The 20,447-nt window shown below is 37.8% G+C and overlaps 1 protein-coding gene across 12 annotated transcripts in view; it reads right to left on the bottom strand.

The window, feature by feature from the left end:
- Positions 1-18,427, bottom strand: part of DLG1 (discs large MAGUK scaffold protein 1) — a 286,057-nt gene extending 267,630 nt beyond the window's left edge. For 5 of the 12 annotated variants that reach the window (XM_079922702.1, XM_079922701.1, XM_079922703.1 and 2 more), the window contains exons 1-3: positions 17,488-17,851; positions 16,982-17,031; positions 15,856-15,987 (exon numbers count right to left, since the gene is read on the bottom strand). In XM_079922702.1, the coding sequence (XP_079778828.1) occupies positions 15,856-15,987; positions 16,982-17,000 (151 nt within the window). In that variant the 5' untranslated portion in view covers positions 17,001-17,031; positions 17,488-17,851. The other 7 variants (XM_079922691.1, XM_079922705.1, XM_079922692.1 and 4 more) reach the window with 4 other exon arrangements.
- Positions 18,428-20,447: the final 2,020 nt, after the last annotated feature.

Genomic DNA, 20,447 nt, shown 5'->3' with positions numbered 1-20,447 from the left:
CTTAGTATATTAACACTGGTTATTCATGCTGCTCAGAAGCTCTGAGTGGTAGTTATATCATGTTTAACTACCCCACTACTAGTTTTTTATCCACCTCCTGGTATAATTTTGAGTTGATTTTTTTTAAAGGAGGGAAATTATTATTTAGCAGTAAAGATGGGGTATTATCTTGTATAGAATCAAATAAAATAACTGTAAATAATATTTAGAAAGAATAACTTTTATTTCTTGTTTTCTCAATATGATTAAAAGATTAGTATCTCCCTTAAAAAACAACATCAGGGCTTCCCTAGTGTCGCAGTGGTTGAGAGTCCACCTGCTGATTCAGGGGACACGGGTTCGTGCCCCGGTCCGGGAAGATCCCACATGCCCTGGAGTGGCTGGGCCCGTGAGCCATGGCCGCTGAGCCTGCGCGTCTGGAGCCTGTGCTCCGCAATGGGAGAGGCCACAACAGTGAGAGGCCCGCGTACCGCAAAGAAAAAAAAAAAATCATAAGATACTAGAGACAAAGTAACTCCCTTTTTAGTTTTGATAACCAGTGGAATTGTAGAACTTTCTAGATAAAAGGCTAATAAAAACTCAGGTCTGACAGTGAGAATAATATCGGCCTACTTCACAGGATGTTAATATTGCTGCAGAAAATTGTATGTGAAAGCATTTTATAAACCATGAATCACTATATAAAACTGTTCACATAACCATCATGGAAAAAATTAAAAACTCAAATTCAGAGCATTAGCTACAAATGGTTCTTACCAAACAAAAATTGTTTAATCTGAACCTAAATCAAGTCTTTAGAACCAACTTCTAGTTCAGAGGGAATACAGGGGACAGAAGAACAAGTTAAATGACACCAGAAAAGAAATCAAAACTGATTCAGAGGGAGACATTCTACAAGACAAATGGCCTGGTATCTTTAGAAAGCAATGTCACGAAAGGGAAAATAAATTGTTTGAAAGTAAGAATTTCTGTATAAAGGAAACAAAAAAGACACACCAACTAACTGCAGTGTCAGAGCCTTAACTGGTGTGTGTGTGTGTGTGTGTGTGTTTGTTTGGGGAAGGCTGGTGAGGGGGGACGAACTATAAAAGACATTGTGACAAGAACAGGGAAACTTAAATACAGACTATCTTCCAGAAAATATTAGGGGAAAAAGTTTTTTTCTAGAAGATATATATGTGTGTGAGAGTATGTATATATTTATGTAGCAGGACATGTATTTCTATATATGTAAGAGATATATTTTTTATATATGTAGGAGATAAATATTTGTAGATCTATCTACCTACCTGTCTATAGAGATCTCCTACCCCCCAAATCAAACAAACAAAAAACAGAGCTCCTAGTACAGTATTATGCCTCCCAAGAGCACTAAATCAGTGTTGATCAATCGGTTAGTTACCAGTCTCAATATAAATAGCCCATATCACTACATAAAATTTTTATTATATTATCCAATACTGTAAGTCAAGTTTCAAATCTTAAATTTCTATGTGACCTTTCATTCTATAATTAGCAGAAATACTGATATATTGTCCTTTAATAACATCTCTTAAAATTTTAGGCCAGTGCTGTCCAAAATAACTATCTGCAGTGATAAATGTTCTATAGCTATACTGTCCAATACGGTAGCCACTAGCTATATATGCCTCTTGAGCATTTAAAATGTGACTAGTGTGACTGAGGAACTGAATTTATTATTTTATTTAGGTTTAATTAATTTAGGTACCTACTATGGTAGAGGACAACAGAGATCTAGACTAATATAATTCAGAGTAACACTTTACTATCTAGTATGGTCAAGGAATAAAGTGTTCCCTACACTTTATTATGAATTTTTCAAAAGTTCACTTGCAACTTGCTACTATTAATTGAAATACCTCATTTCTAGGTCTTACATTAATCTATCAAACAGTCCTTTCTAATTTGCTGTATATGAGCTCCTATGGACTAGAGAACCAAATATCCACATTATTAACTATATCACATTTAAGAAAAAACAAGCTGAGTAAACACCCACTAGGATGGTTATTATCAACAAAACAGTAAATAACAAGTGTCAATAAGAATATGGAGAAATTAAACCCTCGTGCATTGCTGGTAGGAATATAAAATGATGCAGCCACGTTGAAAACAGTATGGTGGTTTCTCAAAATATTAAAACACAGACTCACCATTTGATCCAGCAATTCCACTTCTGGGTATATTCCCAAAAGAATTGAAAGGACTCAAATAGATATTTATATACCCATGTTCATAGCAGCATTATTCACAATATCCAAAAGGTGAAAACAACCCAAATGTTCAACAACAGATGAATGATTAATAAACAAAATGTGTTATATACAAACAACGTACTATTATTCAGCCTTTAAAAGCAATGAAATTCTGATACAATCTACAACATGGATGGATGAATCTTGAAGACACGATGCTAAGTGGAGTAAGCCAAACACAAAAAGACAAATATTGTATGATTCCACTTATATGAGGTACCTAGCATAGTCAAATTCATAGACAGAAAGAGAAGTTATTCCCAGGGACTGGGATAAGAAGAGAATGGGGAGTTACTGTTTAATGGGTAAAGAAATTCAATTTGAGATGGTGAAAAAGTTCCAGAGATGAATAGTGGTGATAGCTACTGAATGTGAATGTACTTAATGCCACTGAACTGCACACTTATTTTAAAAATGGTAAATTTTATGCTATACATATTTTATCACAATTTTAAAAATGAGCTGAATTGAGAGTCTAGGTGAGTTTAAATGAGTAAAGTGCATGGGATACAATATGTGGTTTTATAATATTTTAGCTATTTAGATATCTGTTTCTTACTAGGGTCAAGATAATTGATATTGCCAGATAAGACCCAACTTAAAAAGAGATTAGTTACCATACTTGGCTAACTAAAACCATAAACAAAAGTACTGAAATATTTATTAACATATGTACAGTGTGGTGACATTTCTGATGACAGTCTGTCACAGTAGTTATCACTTTCCTTAAAAAAATATACTTATATACACACACACACATCTTTAATCTTAACCCATATTCCACCTCGACTAACATTCCAAAGTTTATACACTTTATTTCATTTGTCCACCACATTTCTTCATCTTTAGGGTGTTCCGAGACAATGGAGGTGAGCAACATAATAACACTCCTTCAGAAACTATTTCTCAATTACAATTCCTTCAGTTGTATCAGTGAAGCTTTTTCAAAGGTGCACCCAATCAAAAAAGGCACCCTCTGGAAAAACTGCACACAGAGATTGAGCTTTTCTTAGTAGTCCCAAGTATTAATATTTTATATTTCCCATGCAGTCCCTGTTCTTTATAGTTAATCAACATTTTATATGTCAGAAGTGAATTATTATAACTGTTCATAACTATAAAGATTTAGGAAGAAAGGTTAGATTATCATTATGACAAGATTAGCATTTCTACAAAGTAACATTCTAGAATTCAAAATGTTATCTTCTACATTTTCTTTAGTTTTCTAAACTCAGGAGTATAACATGGAGTACCATAAGATATCTAGTCTAAAGTAAAACAGAAGTTACTACACAAATATAAGACAAAAACAAACATGGTAAATTCTAGTATAATCCCAATCTCTCCTACTTCCTAAAAGTCTGTTCAACATGCCAATGTCTGAAAATCCAAGTTATTCTCAAAAGACCAACTTCATGAAAATAAAGAATTAAATTAATGAGCTTACTCTGAACACTTAAGACATTCAGCCAATAAATATTAATGGAGCGAGGGACTTCCCGGTGGCACAGTGGTCAAGAATCCACCTGCCAATGCAGGGGACACGGGTTTGATCCCTGGTCCAGGAAGATCCCACATGCCGCGGAGAAGCCCGTGAGCCACAACTACTGAGCCTGTGCTCTAGAACCCACGAGCCACAACTACTGAGCCCACGTGCCACAACTACTGAAGCCCGCATACCTAGAGCCTGTGGCTCTGCAACAAGAGAAGCCACTGCAATGAAAAGCCTGCGTACCACAACGAAGAGTAGCCCCCACTCGCTGCAACTAGAGAAAAGCCCATGAGCAGCAACAAAGACCCAACGCAGCCAAAAATAAATTAATTAATTTTAAAATATATATATTAATGGAGTGAATACCTTCTGGAAGAGAAATAAGAGAATTAAAATATGAGATACAACCATAATGTCTTTGGGAGATTGAGATAACTGAGGAAAAAAATTATACAACACCTAAAGTTTTCCAATTTAAAGCACCTAAAAAGGCAGAATTCTATACAAGTTTGACAGCTATATTTTAAATCATAGTAAATCAAAGTGTAAAGAAAATGAGAGAATGCAGTTAAAATGACTGCCATGAAATAGACAAGAGTGATCCCATACTCATCCAAAAATACATACAGCTCACCCAGATATATACCAGACATATAATTTAAATGTCTGATACATTTTTATCACCTTGAAAAAAGTTATTTACTTTGAAAATAATGATGCACTAAAGCAAGCAAGAAGAGAAAACAAGAAAATGCAGGAATGTTAAAACATGCGTTAGAGGGAAACTACCCTTTAGTTGACTCCCAGTTGAAAATATTAATTTTGTCAAGCCTACAGATCAGTATTATCACAGTCTATTCCTCATTTTCCATTTATAGTCTGCAAGTGCTTTCACTGTTTTGGACTAAATTGGGTCCCCACAAGTGCAGTTCCTGAACAAAGATCTAAATTATAAGGTCACAAAGCTATAACACGTACAATAGAAAAATTCTCAAAAATTAAACTTAAACACAACTAATTAGGCCAACAGAACTGAGAAGAATCATTCCTATTACAAAAAATTTTTTATTTGGAAATCCCTAAGATTACATGTATTTCATAAGTCTCCAAATCTAAGTAAAAATTTCTTTATTATTTTCTTGCTAAAATTCAAAGTTTGCAAACACTAGGAGTAAGGGAAGTACAGAATTCCAGAAATTCCCTCAAAGGAAGTTGAGAAAAAGTTTTCTAGCTTTTAGTGATAACTTACATCATCCTAAACAGAGAAACTCACAAACCATAAAACATTTCTCAAACTAAAGAAATAAGGCAGTACTAACTCAGGATCAGAATAGGAAGTCTAAACACAGGCTCAAGAATGTGTAATAATTTAATATAATATAGGTAATATCTCTAATCTATGAGTAATATTTTAGTTAATGGAAAAAATATTAAGACCTTAACAGACACCTCAGCAAAGAAGATATACAGACAGCCAATAAGCATATGGAAAGATGCTCCACCATATATCATCAGGGAAATGCACATTAAAACAAAAAGATCCCACTACACATCTATTAGAAAGGCCAAAATACAGAACTGACAACAACAAATGCTGGCAAAAATATGAAACAATGGGAACTCTCATTCACCGCTGGTGGGGATGCAAAATGATACAGCCACTTTGGAAAGCTATTTGGTGGTTTTTTACAAAACTAAACATACTCATCATACAATCCAGCAGTCATGTTCCTCAGTATTTACCCAAATGAGTTGAAAACTTATGTCCACACAAAAACCTGCACACAGATGTTTACAGCAGCTTTATTCATAAATGCCAAAAGTTGGAAGCAACCCAGATATTCGATAGGTGAATGAATAAACTGCAGTACATCCAGACAACAGAATATTATTCACACTCAAAAACAAAAATTAAACAAAAAACAAAAACTATGAAGCCATAAAAATATGTGGAGGAACCTTAAATGCATATTACTAAGTGAAAGAGGCCAACATGAAAAGGCTACATGCTGTGTGATTCCAAGTATATGACATTCTGGAAAAGGCAGAACTATGGAGACAGTAAAAAGATTAGTGATTGCCAGGGGCTGGAGGTAGAAGAGACATGAATAGGTAGAGTACAAAGGATTTTTAGGGCAGTAAAACTATTCTGTATAGTGTGGTGGATATATACAAATAAAAATCTATAACGGTAGACATATGTCATGATACATTTGTCCAAACCTATAGAATGTACAACCCCAAGGGTGAATACTAAGGTAAAACTATAGACTTTGGGTGATAATGATGTGCTCATGTAGGTTCATCAATTGTGACAAATGCACCAATCTGGTGGAGATGCTAATAAGACAGTCTATGTATGTGTGGGGACAGGGGGTATATGGGAAATCTCTGTACCTTCCTCTCAATTTTGCTGTGAATCTATAACTGTTCTAAAAAATAAAGTCTTTAAAAACTTAAATTGAAACAGATATGAGCTATCAAGTCATGAAAAGACATGGAGAAACCTTAAATGCATATTGCTAAGTGAAAGAAACAATCTGAAAGGGCACACACTTGTGATTCCAACTATATAACATTCTGGAAAAGGCAAAACTACAGAGACAATAAAAAGATCACTGGTTGCCAGGGAATCGGGAGGAGGGAGAAAGAGATGAACAGGTGGAGCAAGAGACAGCAGAAAGATCAGTGGTTGCCAGGGGTTTGGGGGTAGGGAGGGAAGGGATGATTATGTGGAACACAGATTTTTAGGAGAGTGTAACTATTCTGTATGATACTGTAATAGTGGATACATTTGTCAAAGCAACAAATGTATATGTCAAGTTTATCGATGTATAATGCAAAGAGTGAACCCTAGTAAACTACGGACTTTAGTTAATAACAATATATTAATACTGGCTTATCAACTAACAAATATACCACACTAATGAAGACATCAATAAGAGGAGAAACAGGAGTGTGGGGTGGTAAGGATATGGGAACTCTCTGCTTTCCACTCAATTTTCTGTAAACCTGAAACTGCTGAAAAAGTTAAAAGTCTAATAATTTTTTTAAATGTTTAAGGGAGCATAATAATGAATTTATATTACAGAAACAAGCAATCGCATACTGTATTTCAAAATAATTTCCAAATGTATTAAGGATTTAAATGTTAAAAAAAGAAGCCATGACAGAATTTGAATATAGTAAAGATTTTTTATAATCTCAGGGATAGGAAAGGCTTTCTAAGCATAATACCAAGGGTAAAAGCACAACAAAATTGATAAATCTAACCATATATGTGTTTTTTTAATTAAATTTTAAAAACAAATGACAAACAATGGAAGCTATTTGCAACTTGCAAGGCAGACAGAATTGGTTTCTCTAATGTAGATTTTATACCTCTAAGAAAAAAATGAAAAAAAAAAGTGAGGATTAAAATATTTGACAAATTCCTCATGTTTTTCTAACTATAACACTTATATAAATGGTGATTATTGATATTAGTGTTTCATTTTTATGTATTTTATTAATTTGTTTTTGTTATTAAACTCATAAAACAAACAAACAAAAAGTGGTTGGAGGGGCAAATGACATGAACAAATAATTCATAGAAATTAAAATAAACAACAATGTAAGAAAATTCTTACATCGTTGGCTATTTATTTATTCAAAGAAATACATAATAAAACATCAAAATGACTGAAGGTGTATTCCACATACCAGAATAGAAAATATTAAAAAGATAGATAATACTCCATAGCTTAAGGTATAGTAAATTAGTCATTCTTCCACATAATATCTAAAAAATTAAATTGATATAACATTTCTGACAGTAATTTTAAAAACTACATCAAAAGCCTTTTTAAATTGCACATCCCCTTTTACTAAGCAATTCAATTCTAGGAACTTACCCAAAGGACATCATCAAGGATGCAGAACAAAGAGGCATATACAAATGCAATGTTGTTTATAATTCAGAAAAATTATATACCTAAATGCTCCTAGGAAATCATTAATAAAACTACAATAAATTTATACAGTGAAATACAGTCTTTAAATGGTACAAATCCATTGATACGGAAAGGTACATAATGATAAATTTTGTGGGATAAAAATAGTTAAAATGTATAGCACAGAGAAGTCACACTGTATACACTTAAGCAAATTCAACCATAGCACCTCTTTCCACCAAAAAAAGGGCAATTCTACCTATCAGTCCACCTAGTAAGTAAATGTCAGCAAATAAAAAATGAGAAGGGAGGAGACTGTTCCCTCAGGTAGTCTCCATTTTCATAGCATCTCTCTATATCTCACTGTGCTGAATGTGATTCTAGAATTATGTGCTTTTAATACAAGAGGTCACTTAAACACAAGCCAACTACTTCATCTGTTGATCAACTGAAGAAACAATGATTTCAGGACTTCCTTGGTGGTCCAGTGGTTAAGAATTCACCTTCCCATGCAGGGGACGTGGGATGGATCCCTGGTCGGGGAGCTAAGAACCCACATGGCGGCGGGGCAACGAAGCCCGCGCACCACAATTATGGAGCACATGTGCCTCAACTAGAGAGAAGCCCGCACACCACAAACGAAAGATCACGCCTGCCGCAATGAAGACCTGACGGCAGCCAAAAAAAGATTTTTCTTGGCTGAAATCAATGATTTCTTTCCACTACAGGGAAAAACAACTGTATTGTAGTTAATGAGAGACAGTGTTAAACTCCTGAAGGATTTTTAAGGATAATTTTAATTTGATATTTTTCACTTTATACACTGATTTTAAGTATCAATTCCCACTGAATTGTAGAAACAATTATACTATGTTTTGTGTAGGGAGTTTGTTTTGTAAAATGAAAGTGTGTATACATACATAAGAATAGCATTCGAGAAGGATATTCACCCTATGGAAGAAGTAGCAGGTGTTGGTGTGATAATTTTCTTGCTTATAATATTTTATATAAAGTACATGTATCTGACCTTAAATGTTTATAAATTCCATTTTGGAGGGTTAGAGAGAAGGCAACTAGAAAACTAAAAAACAATGAAATATAACTGTGCCATTTCAGAGGGAAAAATTTTATCAGTTAATTAACTAAAAGTACAATGTTTTTATAAACTAAAATACACAATAGTCAAACCTACTGAGGCACAGATACGCTGCTTTCATCTAAACCAACATGGATTTAAAAAGCCATTTTGACTCCCAAAGAGAAAAATATATAAAATTTTAAAGTATGTATTATAATTTGTTGTTTCACATACTAGAAAGAGAAAAAATGTCAAGCCAGTATCCAAAATAAATTATTCCAACACTTTAAATACTATATGACTAACAGCCACACGGTATTCCTTAAAACAAGGTATGTATCAAAAGGAAACAGAGCTTCTCAAAGAAATGGTTGATCCTAAGGCTGGGGCAGGATATGTACAAGATGAACCTGGAACATCTTGTTATGCCAAAAAGTAAGAAAGTGCTAAAAAAAAAAAAATGAGGGCATGTCATAAGAGCAAGCTTGAGAAGCCTCCTACTAGGCAAATCTGAGACAATCTGAACACCAAAGTCATTAAGGATGGTAATAAATTATCCACCACTGAAAGAAATATGATAGCTAGGTAGCTAGCTAGGTAAGTAGCTAGATAGATAAATGGGAGAGGAGTGCTCTTAATTACAGTAAAATGCCAAGTGTTAGCTGGTAACTGTAGAAAAGTGCTGCTGTTAAAAATATATATATAATCATTCAACTGTCATTTTCAACATAGTAAAAACGGATTCAGGCAAGCATCATCGATGGATGCTAAGTCTAGATGGAAATTTTGCTAAAGAACAGGGTACATGCAAGGTGTTAGTGTCTCCCCCACATATTGCTTGTAAGTTGCAAAGGGGAAAAAAGTAACTACAGAGAAATCAGACAACACCTTAACTGGGTGATTAAAATTAACATTACCAATGAAGGGCAGAAGACATCATGTACCTCTGGATGTACAGAACCATACAGAATACATAACCTGAGTCTAATCACAAGCAAATATCAGACAAACCTAAAATGAGAAACATTATATATAAAAAAATAAGAGCAGAGGGGAACTGTATTCTTCAAATACGTCAATGTCATAAAAAGCAAAGGTTGTGGAAATGTGCCCAGATTAAAGGAGAGTAAAGAGACATAACAACTAAATGCAGTACCTGGATAGCGTACTGGAAAAATAATTTGAAAAGGAAAATTTTAGTAGGAAAAAATTTATCCCTACATAGATGAAACAGTTTAGACTAGAATATTTACAGATGCTTTTACAGCTCTGTGATTGCAAGGTTCTAAAGAGAATTCAACCAGATTCAGCATAATCAAAGCACTGCTTCAAAGCAGGAGTAAGTAAAACCATTAACAAATAAATAACAATCCAATTCAATCAAAACCACCAACAGAAAACTTAATAAAATTTTCCTCAAATTCCATAATTTTTAGTCAACAGTCTGATCCATATCCTGTTATAAATGCTTTCCTTTCTCAAACCTAGCCTACAAAGTTACACACACACACACACACACACACACACACACACACACACACACATGCAGGTGCACAAAGTTACCAACAGACTAAAAAATAACATCACTGGGACCAATAATAAACAAAAAAGCTAAGGAACTTTGACATTTTACCATTATAGCTGGAAGTTTGTAAACCTCGATAACTATGTAAATACCTTTCAAAGTGTGTAAATTCCATCATTATAAACATTCTCCTTCAAAGTAAAAACTATTTTAAAAACCACGTTTTAAAAACACTGACCGGGCTTCCCTGGTGGCGCGGCGGTTGAGAGTCCACCTGCCGATGCAGGGGACACGGGTTCATGCCCTGGTCCGGGAAGATCCCACATGCCGCGGAGCGGCTGGGCCCGTGAGCCATGGCCACTGAGCCTGCGCGCCCGGAGCCTGTGCTCCGCAGCGGGAGAGGCCACCACAGTGATAGGCCCGTGTACCGCAAGGAAAAAAAAAAGACACTGAACCTACAGATCAAGATCTATGTTAAACATATTGTCAGTGTTCTTTATCACTCTATTTAAGAACAATGTTCTTATAAATTAAAATACACAATAGTCAAACCTACTCAGGCTTTTGTCTAAACCAACGTACATTTAAAAAGCCATTTCGGGGGCTTCCCTGGTGGTGCAGTGGTTGAGAGTCCGCCTGCCGATGCAGGGGACACGGGTTCATGCCCCAGTCCGGCAAGATCCCACATGCCGCGGAGGGCTGGGCCCGTGAGCCATGGCCACTGAGCCTGCGTGTCCAGAGCCTGTGCTCCGCAAAAGGAGAGGCCACAACAGTGAGAGGCCCGCGTACCGCAAAAAATAAAATAAAATAAAAAGCCATTTCGATTCCCAAAGAGAAAGTACATAAATTTTAAAGTATGTATTATAATTTGATTGTCTTACAATTTATTGTTTCACACACTAGAAAGAGAAAAAAATGTCAGGCCAGTGTCCAAAATAAATTATTCCAATGCTTTAAATACTATACGACTAACAGTCATAGGCTATTCATATTAAAATACTCAACTTATGATAAAGAACACCCTAATGGTTGAAGGTGAAAAGAGGCTCTGGACTCAGATTAGTTGAGTCCAATTTCTGGCTCCACAATTTACTATGTGAGAGTCCTTGGGCAAGCTGCATAATCTCTCATTTCCTCTTTTTTCTAATCTATAAAATAGTATAATCACCTCATAAGTGAATATATGCCTCACAGGATTATGATGACTAAACGAGATACTTTTATTAGCACAGAGAAAGTGTTCAATAAATGTTAGCCATTATTACTTCTTACATACTTAAAAAGGAGTCATACTCTCACATCCATTAGTATGGCTACTATCAAAAAAACTGAAAATAACAGGTGTTGACAAGGCTGTGGAGAAATTAGAACGCTTCTGCACCATTGGTGGGATTATAAAATGGTGCAATCTCTACAGAAAACATTATGGTGGTTCTTTAAACATTTTACATGTAACTGTCATATGATCCCACAATCCCACTTCTGGGTGTACATTCAAAGGAACTGAAAGCAGGTTCTCAGAGACACTTGCACACTCACATTCAGAGCCACACTGTTCACAACAGTCAAGACGTAGAACGCAAATGTCTATCAATGGAGGAATGGATAAACAAAACTTTGACACACACACACATTTATATACATATACCCCAACACACAAGAATATAACTCAGCCTTAATAAGCAAGGGAGTCCTATCACATGCTACAACATGAATGAACCTTGAGGACATTATGCTAAGTAAATAAACCAGTCACAAAAAGACAAATACTTTATGATTTCCCTTATATGAGGTATTTACAGTAGTCAAAATCATAGATACAGAAAGTGGAATGGTGGTTACCAAGGGCTGGAGGGAGGAGGAAAAGGGGAGTTGTTGTTTCATAGGTATCGAGTTTCAGTTTTGCAAGATGAAAAAGTTCTGAATTGTTTCACAACAATATGACTGTACTTAACACTACTGACTGGTACATTTAAAAATGGTTAAGATGATAGATTTTATGTTTTTTTACAATTAAAATAAAAAAGTCACACTTGATACTCAGTATCTCCAAACTTAAAATGTCCTTCACCATGTTTACAAGGGCAAGTGAAACTGTTAGTTAATAAAGCAGCAATAAATGAATTAGATGCTAAAAAAATCTCAGAAATGGACAGTTTTATTACATAATCACCTTCATTCTGAATATCTGCAGAAATAAAATAGTGCATTAAAATAAGCTTGCTATTTATCGCAGACAAAATACAAATCAAATGACTCACTCACTAAAGTCTCTAAAGCCAGCCTGTTCTTGAGACCAGGTTTTGCTCCTGTGCACAAGGAAAGTAGATGAATTCTCTTATTCCGTAAGTAAACCCAAGGGTCTAGACTGGTACGAAATCTTTGAGGACTACTGAGGTCCTCTCAGATCCCAGACAAACGCAAGAATCAGAAATGACCTCAAACCACTATGGACCTGGAGAGCAGAGCTTTGACTGTTATCAAACCATATCCAGTCTATTTTACTCACAAAATTTTCAAATATAAGTACACAAAATGAGAATACAAAAATCAAATATATTTAGTTTTCAACCTGCTCACCTAAATCAGGGATTAAAATTAGGCAGACTTTATCTCCCATTTATACAAAAATAATCACCAGATGTTTTGGGAATAAATTTTAAACAAATGTATAGTTCATGGACTTTTTTTTAAGCTATAATTTAAATATTCACCTTTAAAGAAACAACTTAGCTGAAACTCAGAAGTTAATAAAAACTTTTCTGTTTTCAATAATTTTTAAATCTTCAAGCCATCCTTCAAGGATGCTACCAAGCATCAGGGCAAGAACAATGATTGCCATATTTCACTGAATTGAGGATATTGATATGGAGGATATCAACTGTAAAATGCACCATTATTTCACATGCCACTAAGAATGTAAAACCAATGCCAATATATATCCGTTAAAAAATGCACCCCAAATTCAGAGATACCAAAATTTTTAAAAACTGGTATCTTAGAACAGATGTAGTGCAATATGTGCATGCTGTTCCTCTGAATAACCCAAAGGTACCAGAAACCTAATCTTAATAATATATCAACTACAGAGGGAGGGGGGAAAAAAATCAACACTTCTGTAACACCAAACCCCCAGGGCCTCACACTAAGTTTTTTTTAATGCATGAAAACAGCCGATACAAACTACCAATTCAAGAAATCAATCAATAAATAACCGCTGCAGAGTGCAAGTCCAAAGAAGTAACTAGATAATTCACTATAGCCTAAGGAAATGATTTCCAAACTCTAGAAGTCAAAAACCTAAGCACCATAGGACTTTCAAACAATTAGAGGTCAAGACCCCATGTCTCCTTTAATCCAATGGTCCACAGGTATCACCTTACAGAATAGAGTGCTACCTACTAAAGGAAAACAGTTAACACAGAATTTTTCAGTACACACTATGAACACAGTGGACTCTAGTTTAGCTTAGGGTAATTTACAGGATTAAAGTACATTACCACACTGTTTCAAAACCAATGGTACAGCTGCAAAGCAAAAAAAATCTTACTGACCTAAAAATTTTCAAAAAAAGGAATAAAGATTAATACATTAACCCAACTTAAGCATGCACCAAAAAATGCATTTATTAATTTAGCAGCGTCAACAATTAATTCAACTACAGTATGGAAACACAAAAAATCTCTACTAAATTTACCCATTTCAAAATTCCTAATTATTACTTTTCTTACACCAAAATCTGATTCCACATTCTATAAAATCTTAAAATATAAGCAAATCTAAATATCAAAGTAAATTCACAACCAATAAACTTATACAGGACAAAGAAGATTCACAAATATAACTCACAATTAGAAAATTAACTCTATCAGAATTCAATTATGCATAAGAATAAATACATTCAAAATAGGCGAGGCAGAATACATTAAAAAAAAAACCTTAAACATAGTAAATCTACCTCCAATCTATGGAGAAATCTAAGTGTAGGTTCTGTTTGGTTACTTCACTAACCATTTAATTTTCTTAAGTCGCAGATTCCACACAGAGGACTCCATCTATGTCCAAATGTACAAGAAGACATAGAAGTCATACTATTTTTCTCTAAACAGTGACCCTACTAAATAAAACACTCCTAGGTTTAATGGTGATTTAGAAAACCAAACAACTAAAACTGATTTTTCCCTTCTTTTTTTGTTTTTTCAGAGGAATCCAATTTGATCATCCATTTGGACCTTAAACCTCAGAGCTTAGAAATCCAAATGTAAAAAATGTCCATCAGTTTAAACAAAAAAGGCAAAATGCTGGTAATCTTTGAAGATGGGTGACAGATGCATACTAGTTCATTATACTGTTCTCTCTTTTGTTGTATATATTTTCAAAAGTCTATAATAATGCTAAATTTAAAAAAATTATTCAGACGTATTGAGTGATCTTCTTCAAAATCTTCTTTAATTCTAAAACTAATTTAGTATAGTATCAATTTACCAATTAGTTATTTGACAGGATACATTAACTTGAAAGTAGCCCTCAAGCCACATCAAAAGTTACTCCATCAATAGATAGATATAAGGCTGTAACTACTTTGAAGTTACTGAGGAAAAAGTTGTAATACAATGAAATATATGTCTTACTTTAATACGTTATATAGCCAATGACAAATAAAAACACATTTTATTCTTAGAATTGAAAGGGACAATTTTTCTAGTTCACTGGTTTGTATACTTTTCAAGATACCTAGAGAAGAGGGCCAGAGACAGAGCATCCTGTTTTATATATTGGGGATTATGTACAAAATATAAGATTTTGCATTAAAAAGGGACCTAGCTACTTTTTAGAAAAAGGCTTAAAAACCACTGTTCCATTGCACCCACATGCTACAGCTAATAGTGACTTAGAAAAGATTAAATGACTTGTACCATATCATTCAATCAATGGCACTGTCAGGAGTAGAATTCAGCACTCTTGACTATGTATGTGTTCAATTCTCCTTTAAAACAATGCACCACATCAAATTTAAGTTACAGTTAAGAATAAAATTGTTTCAATATTCTTGTCTGTAAAATAAGATTAGACAAGATCATCTGTAAAATCATTTTCCAGGTCTAAAATTCTGACTTCACAAATGCCAAGTTTAAACAGAGGTCTATATTAAGGGAATGAATGTTCTTAAACATAGCAGAAATCCTCAAACATTTTCAGGGATTCCAGAGAAATAGCAAGTCAAATACAGAAACAAGCTAACAGTTATTCAGTCATTACTTTTTGGATCCTGAAACATTTTTGCAACTTCTTCATCTTTTAATGTTAGGATGTTAAACTCTGTTATCAAAGATCACTGAAATAATCATACTGAAAGTTTTTTTGGTTATTAGATACTTTTGGAAAGAATATTGGCCTAAGTATCAAAATACACCACTCACTGGATGTTCAAGTTATTGAATGCCCCACAGAGAACCAAGTATATCACTCTCTGAAGTTTAAAATAAATGAATTTAGAGCAGCATTACGCCTATCTGACACATAATGGTCACAAATAAAGTTTTAATTCCCACCTATTAAAGCCTGAAAGAGGTTGCTCTGAAATATGTTAATAACCCGTTCTATGGAACTTCTGAGCTGTCTGTCTTCTGTTTGGCTTAGTTTCGAACGATAACCTTCCAAAAGGTGCAATGCTCTCTGGGTATCTGAAAAGAAAAAAGAGTCTGATTAGGGACTTCCCTGGCGGCACAGTGGTTAAGAATCCACCTGCCAATGCAGGGGACACGGGTTCGATACCTGGTCCGGGAAGATCCCACATGCTGCAGTGCAACTAAGTCCGTGCACCACAACTACTGAGCCTGCGCTCTAGAGCCCACAAGCCACAACCAGTGAGCCTGCGTGCCACAACTACTGAAGCCTGCACGCCTAGAGCCCATGCAACTCAACAAGAGAAGCCACCGCAATGAGCAGCCCCCGTCTCTGCAACTAGAGAAAGCCCGCCCACAGGAATGAAGACCCAAACAGCCAAAAGAATAAAAAGTTTTTTAAAAATTATATATTTACAAGAAAGTATCACAAATTAGCTATGCAGCAAATGATTCTGCAAGGCACCTAAACAATTCCCAACATCCTCCAAGTCGATCCATGCCACTATGTTCATGTAAACATATATATATTCCCTAGAATGATCCAAAAAATGTTCAACATGTTACAATAAAGGAAGGTGAGCAGTTTGTAATAAATGTGTACTAGTGATCATCTGATCAAAGTATTAGTAACACTGTTTCAGCTGATCTGACATACAAAAGCAGAATATCTACAATTTGTCATTATAATTCAAATATTACGTGCTTCAAAACTACTAGTTCTTAGCCAGTATCCCACATTCGCTCACAAAAGTGGTAAGAATGATAAAATGAAATATTAAAATACCAATACAGAATTTTTAAAAAGACATTTCAGAGGGAAAATGTTAATTGCCTCTCCAGTCACCAGAGAGATGTCAAGGAAAAAAGCTTGACAAACATTTAGGTGTTTCCATCGTCTGAATGATATGAGGCTTAGATTCCCTAAGTAGTAAGGTTAGGGCTGTGCTGTCTCATCAGAGTTACACAAACATCTTTAAAACATAGCAATCACAAAACAGACATACAGAAAAGCAAGAGACACCCACAGAAGAGTTCCGACATAAATTCTCACCTTGCTTCCGGACCGGCATTTTTCTCCAGAATCAGGAAGAGGGCACACACCTTTAAGAACACAAAACATAAAGGAAACTAAATTTAGAATAGAATCGAGGTTAAACTAGCATTTCCCCCTAACTCTCAAATCGAAAAACTCCTAGCCCTATTTGAAAAGCCCCCCTGGCAAAGTTTTCCCAAGTGAAAGGAAGAGCCGCACAATCCAGCAGTGTCAATCCAGAAAGCTTTTACCTAAGGTTGGGTTGCCCTGCAAATGTTAAGAGCAAACAGAAGCAAGATGCCAAATTCTCCTCGAAAGCTGCCCCCTCTCCAAAGGGCACTAAATGCCTGGACATGGGGCCAGCCTCCCCCGGCATAAGTATACATACCCCCCACCTACTACTGGGGGGCTGCAGAGGCTCTCCGACCCTTGGCCCCCAAGCCAGCAGAGGCTGTAGCGCACTGGGAGAAGGGATCAGCTGGACTGATCACCCCGCCCTGCTCGGGCCCCCTCCTCTCGCTTGCCTGTCTCCTTGCTCGCTTCCTCCGAGCTACTCCAGCGAGGGCCGGACAGGGCAGCGGCCGCTCTCCGCGACGCCCTCGCGCCCCACATGCACACCTCCGCGGGCCCCCACACCTGCGGCGCGGCCACAAAGTTCCAACGAGTGCCGTGCGCTCTGAGCTGGGGTGCGCCCCGGGCGGTCTCGGGGCGGCTCCCCAGCCCTGCCCCGCTCCACGTCCCCCCGCCCCGCCCGGGGCTCGCGGAGCTGAGCAGAGGGGGGTGAGGGAACGGGGGAGGAGCTCCCCTCAGCGGCCGCACCCCCGTTGCCTCTTCCTCCTCCTCGGCCGCCGCCGCCGCCTCTACATTCGCCGCTGCCCGCTAGCCCGCTCGCCCTCTCCGCTCTTAGCCGCCCCACCCCCAGAACCTCGCCTCCTTCCGCGCCCCCAACCGCTCTCCCCCCAAACTTTCCGCCAAGATGGCGGCCCTGGATCTGGACTGCCGCGCTCCCACGTGACCGCTTTCCCGGCGCTCGCAGCCAATGGGAAGTGAGGAGGCGGCTTGCGCCGAGCCCCGGGCTCCCAGCGCTGCTACCTTTGGTTGGGGGGGAGGAAGGCCAGGAGGGAGCTGGGGAAAGCAAAAGGGGACCTGGGGAGCATCTAAGTGCACTTCCTCACTTAAAGGGGCGGCCACCGAAGTGACTCTGAGGACAAAGGAGTTGACACACAGACTCTACAGGTGGCCCGGGGGGGCCCTGGAAGAGCCCGCGTTTACCTCGCCCTAGCCCACCGGTGTGTCCCGCGATTCTGAGGGAGTAACGCACCAGGCCGGGAAGGGTGAGGGTGTCGGAAGAGAGACGTGACTTCACCTACGCCAGATCCAGGACACACATTCCGAGACACCCTTTAACCTCACTAAACACGTGCCTGGCGCCCCCGAGGGTGGATCCCCAACCTGGAAAAGCGTTCTCCGGGAGGAATCATCAGCACCACCCAAAATAGGGGGCGGGAAAGGGCGGAGCCTGGGAGGAGGGAAAAGGGAGGCGTTTGGGCGGGTGGGGAGAGGGGTGCCGTCTCTGCACTCTTACACTTTGTACTAATATTTTAAAAGTTACTATTAGCTCCTCAGTAAAAAGTTTTGGGGGGATTGAATTAAAGAAGGGTAGGTAAAATAGGGAGATGAGTTAATTTGATAAGAGTTTGAGGGTTTCACTAGAGAATTTTTTAAGTCTAAGTGATTAATTCCAAGTATGAATGCATTTAAGGATGGGAAGAGAAAGTTGGTTCCCTCTTTTACTCACTCATTCATTCCCCCTTGCCTGCAACCCCCGCCCAGTCAACAGCTCCAGGTATTACCCAAGCTCTGGCTGCTTCTTTAAGAACTCACCTGTAGCTACCGCCTCCCACGCCGCAAGTCAGCTGCCGCGGCTAGTTTAAGTTTCGTTTGCAACTGGAAGCGGGACTACGGGCCGGCCTGGACCCCGCTCTGGGGCTGAGCCTCCCAGGTTGTAGAAAGAGAATCGGGAAAAGCTCTCCAAGTCACTCCCAGGTCTTCGAGCCTCTTCTGTGTAGCAGGGACCTCACTGCTCTGAGGTCCAGAGAGGATTTGCCTAAGATCACCCAGAGTTAGTGACAAAACTGGAACCACGGTGATCATGTCTTTCAACACTGGAAGGCTCTTGCCAGTAAATCAGATAGCCTTTCACCGAGGCAGTATCCTTGGGCTAATGAAGGCAAGTCCGGGGAACCTTGTACTGTAATCATAACAGTTGCTCAGAGGTATGCGGGTTTCACTTTTCGATTGCACCTTTGAATCCTAACTTGTTAAGAGAACCCAGCGATTTAAGAGTTCATCTAGACCTACTGTCTCAGTTTAAGATAAACTGATGAGCAGAGAGGGGAAGCAACTTGCCCAAGGACACATAGGCTAATCAGTGACAGCAGCCCAGAATTAACTCTCATAGCCCCAGTCCAAGGTTCCTAACACTGTGATTTTGGACAACTTGACCGTAGTATGTTGCTGGTATATTGGTAGCAAATCTCTTTATGCTCTCCTGCCTCATGGGAGCTTGAGTAACAGTTAAAGCAGCATTTCAGAGAAGAAATGGGATGGAAAAGTGAAAGGAAGCTCAAAACCAAGGAGCTGAAATAGAAGGACTTTTAAAATAGTGAAAATGGCTTGATGGCATGCATGCTATTATTATTAAGACTTCATTGATGAACTGTGAATGAAATGGTTCCACTTAAGGGACCATTCTAAGAATGGAATCTCTGCAGAATTCAGAAGGAGGGAGGGATTTCACCTACCCCCTTAATTTCAACTATTGTTCATGTATGTTCACTTGCCAGGCAACGGGGATAGAAATAAAGATCTAAGCCCTGCTCTCAAGGACCCGCAGCCTAGTAACAAATGGATAAAGACCAACACAGGTTTTCTCAGGGACCACTGAAAAGTCAAAACCAAAATTTGTGTGAGTTCTCAATGTCTTCCTAGTCCTCTCCTAAAAACAAAAAAGAGGGGGAGGAAGAAGAAGAGATAAGAGGGCACGAAGCCCTTCCTTCTTGTCATCTTCTAGCCCTATGTGGTCAGCAGTGTCCAAAATGGACATGAATGAATGAAGCTAGTAGCTGTTCCACCCTTGGGGGCCAGGACAAGTCCAGGCCTTGAATGAGAGGCCTTTACTCTTTGTTCCTCCCTTCTATCCATCTGTATTATTTACCTATAGCTGCATAACAAATTCCTCAAAGCTTAGTAGCTTAAAACTCAGTAGCATAGTAACTAAAACAGCAATAAATATTATCTCACATTTTCTGTGCATCAGAAATTCAGGAGGACCTTAGCTAGATGGTTCTGGCTTGTAATCTCAAGAGATTGTACTCAAGATGTCTACCAGGGCTGCAATCATCTGAAGGCTTAACTGGGATTAAAGGAGGCTCTTCCGATATGGCTCCCTCACAAGGCCTCTGATTGTCGGCAGGAGGCCTCA

The sequence above is a fragment of the Stenella coeruleoalba genome, assembly GCF_951394435.1.
Source record: "Stenella coeruleoalba genome assembly, chromosome: 5".
Taxonomy (NCBI): domain Eukaryota; kingdom Metazoa; phylum Chordata; class Mammalia; order Artiodactyla; family Delphinidae; genus Stenella; species Stenella coeruleoalba.
This window is presented reverse-complemented; position numbering and strand designations above follow the sequence as displayed.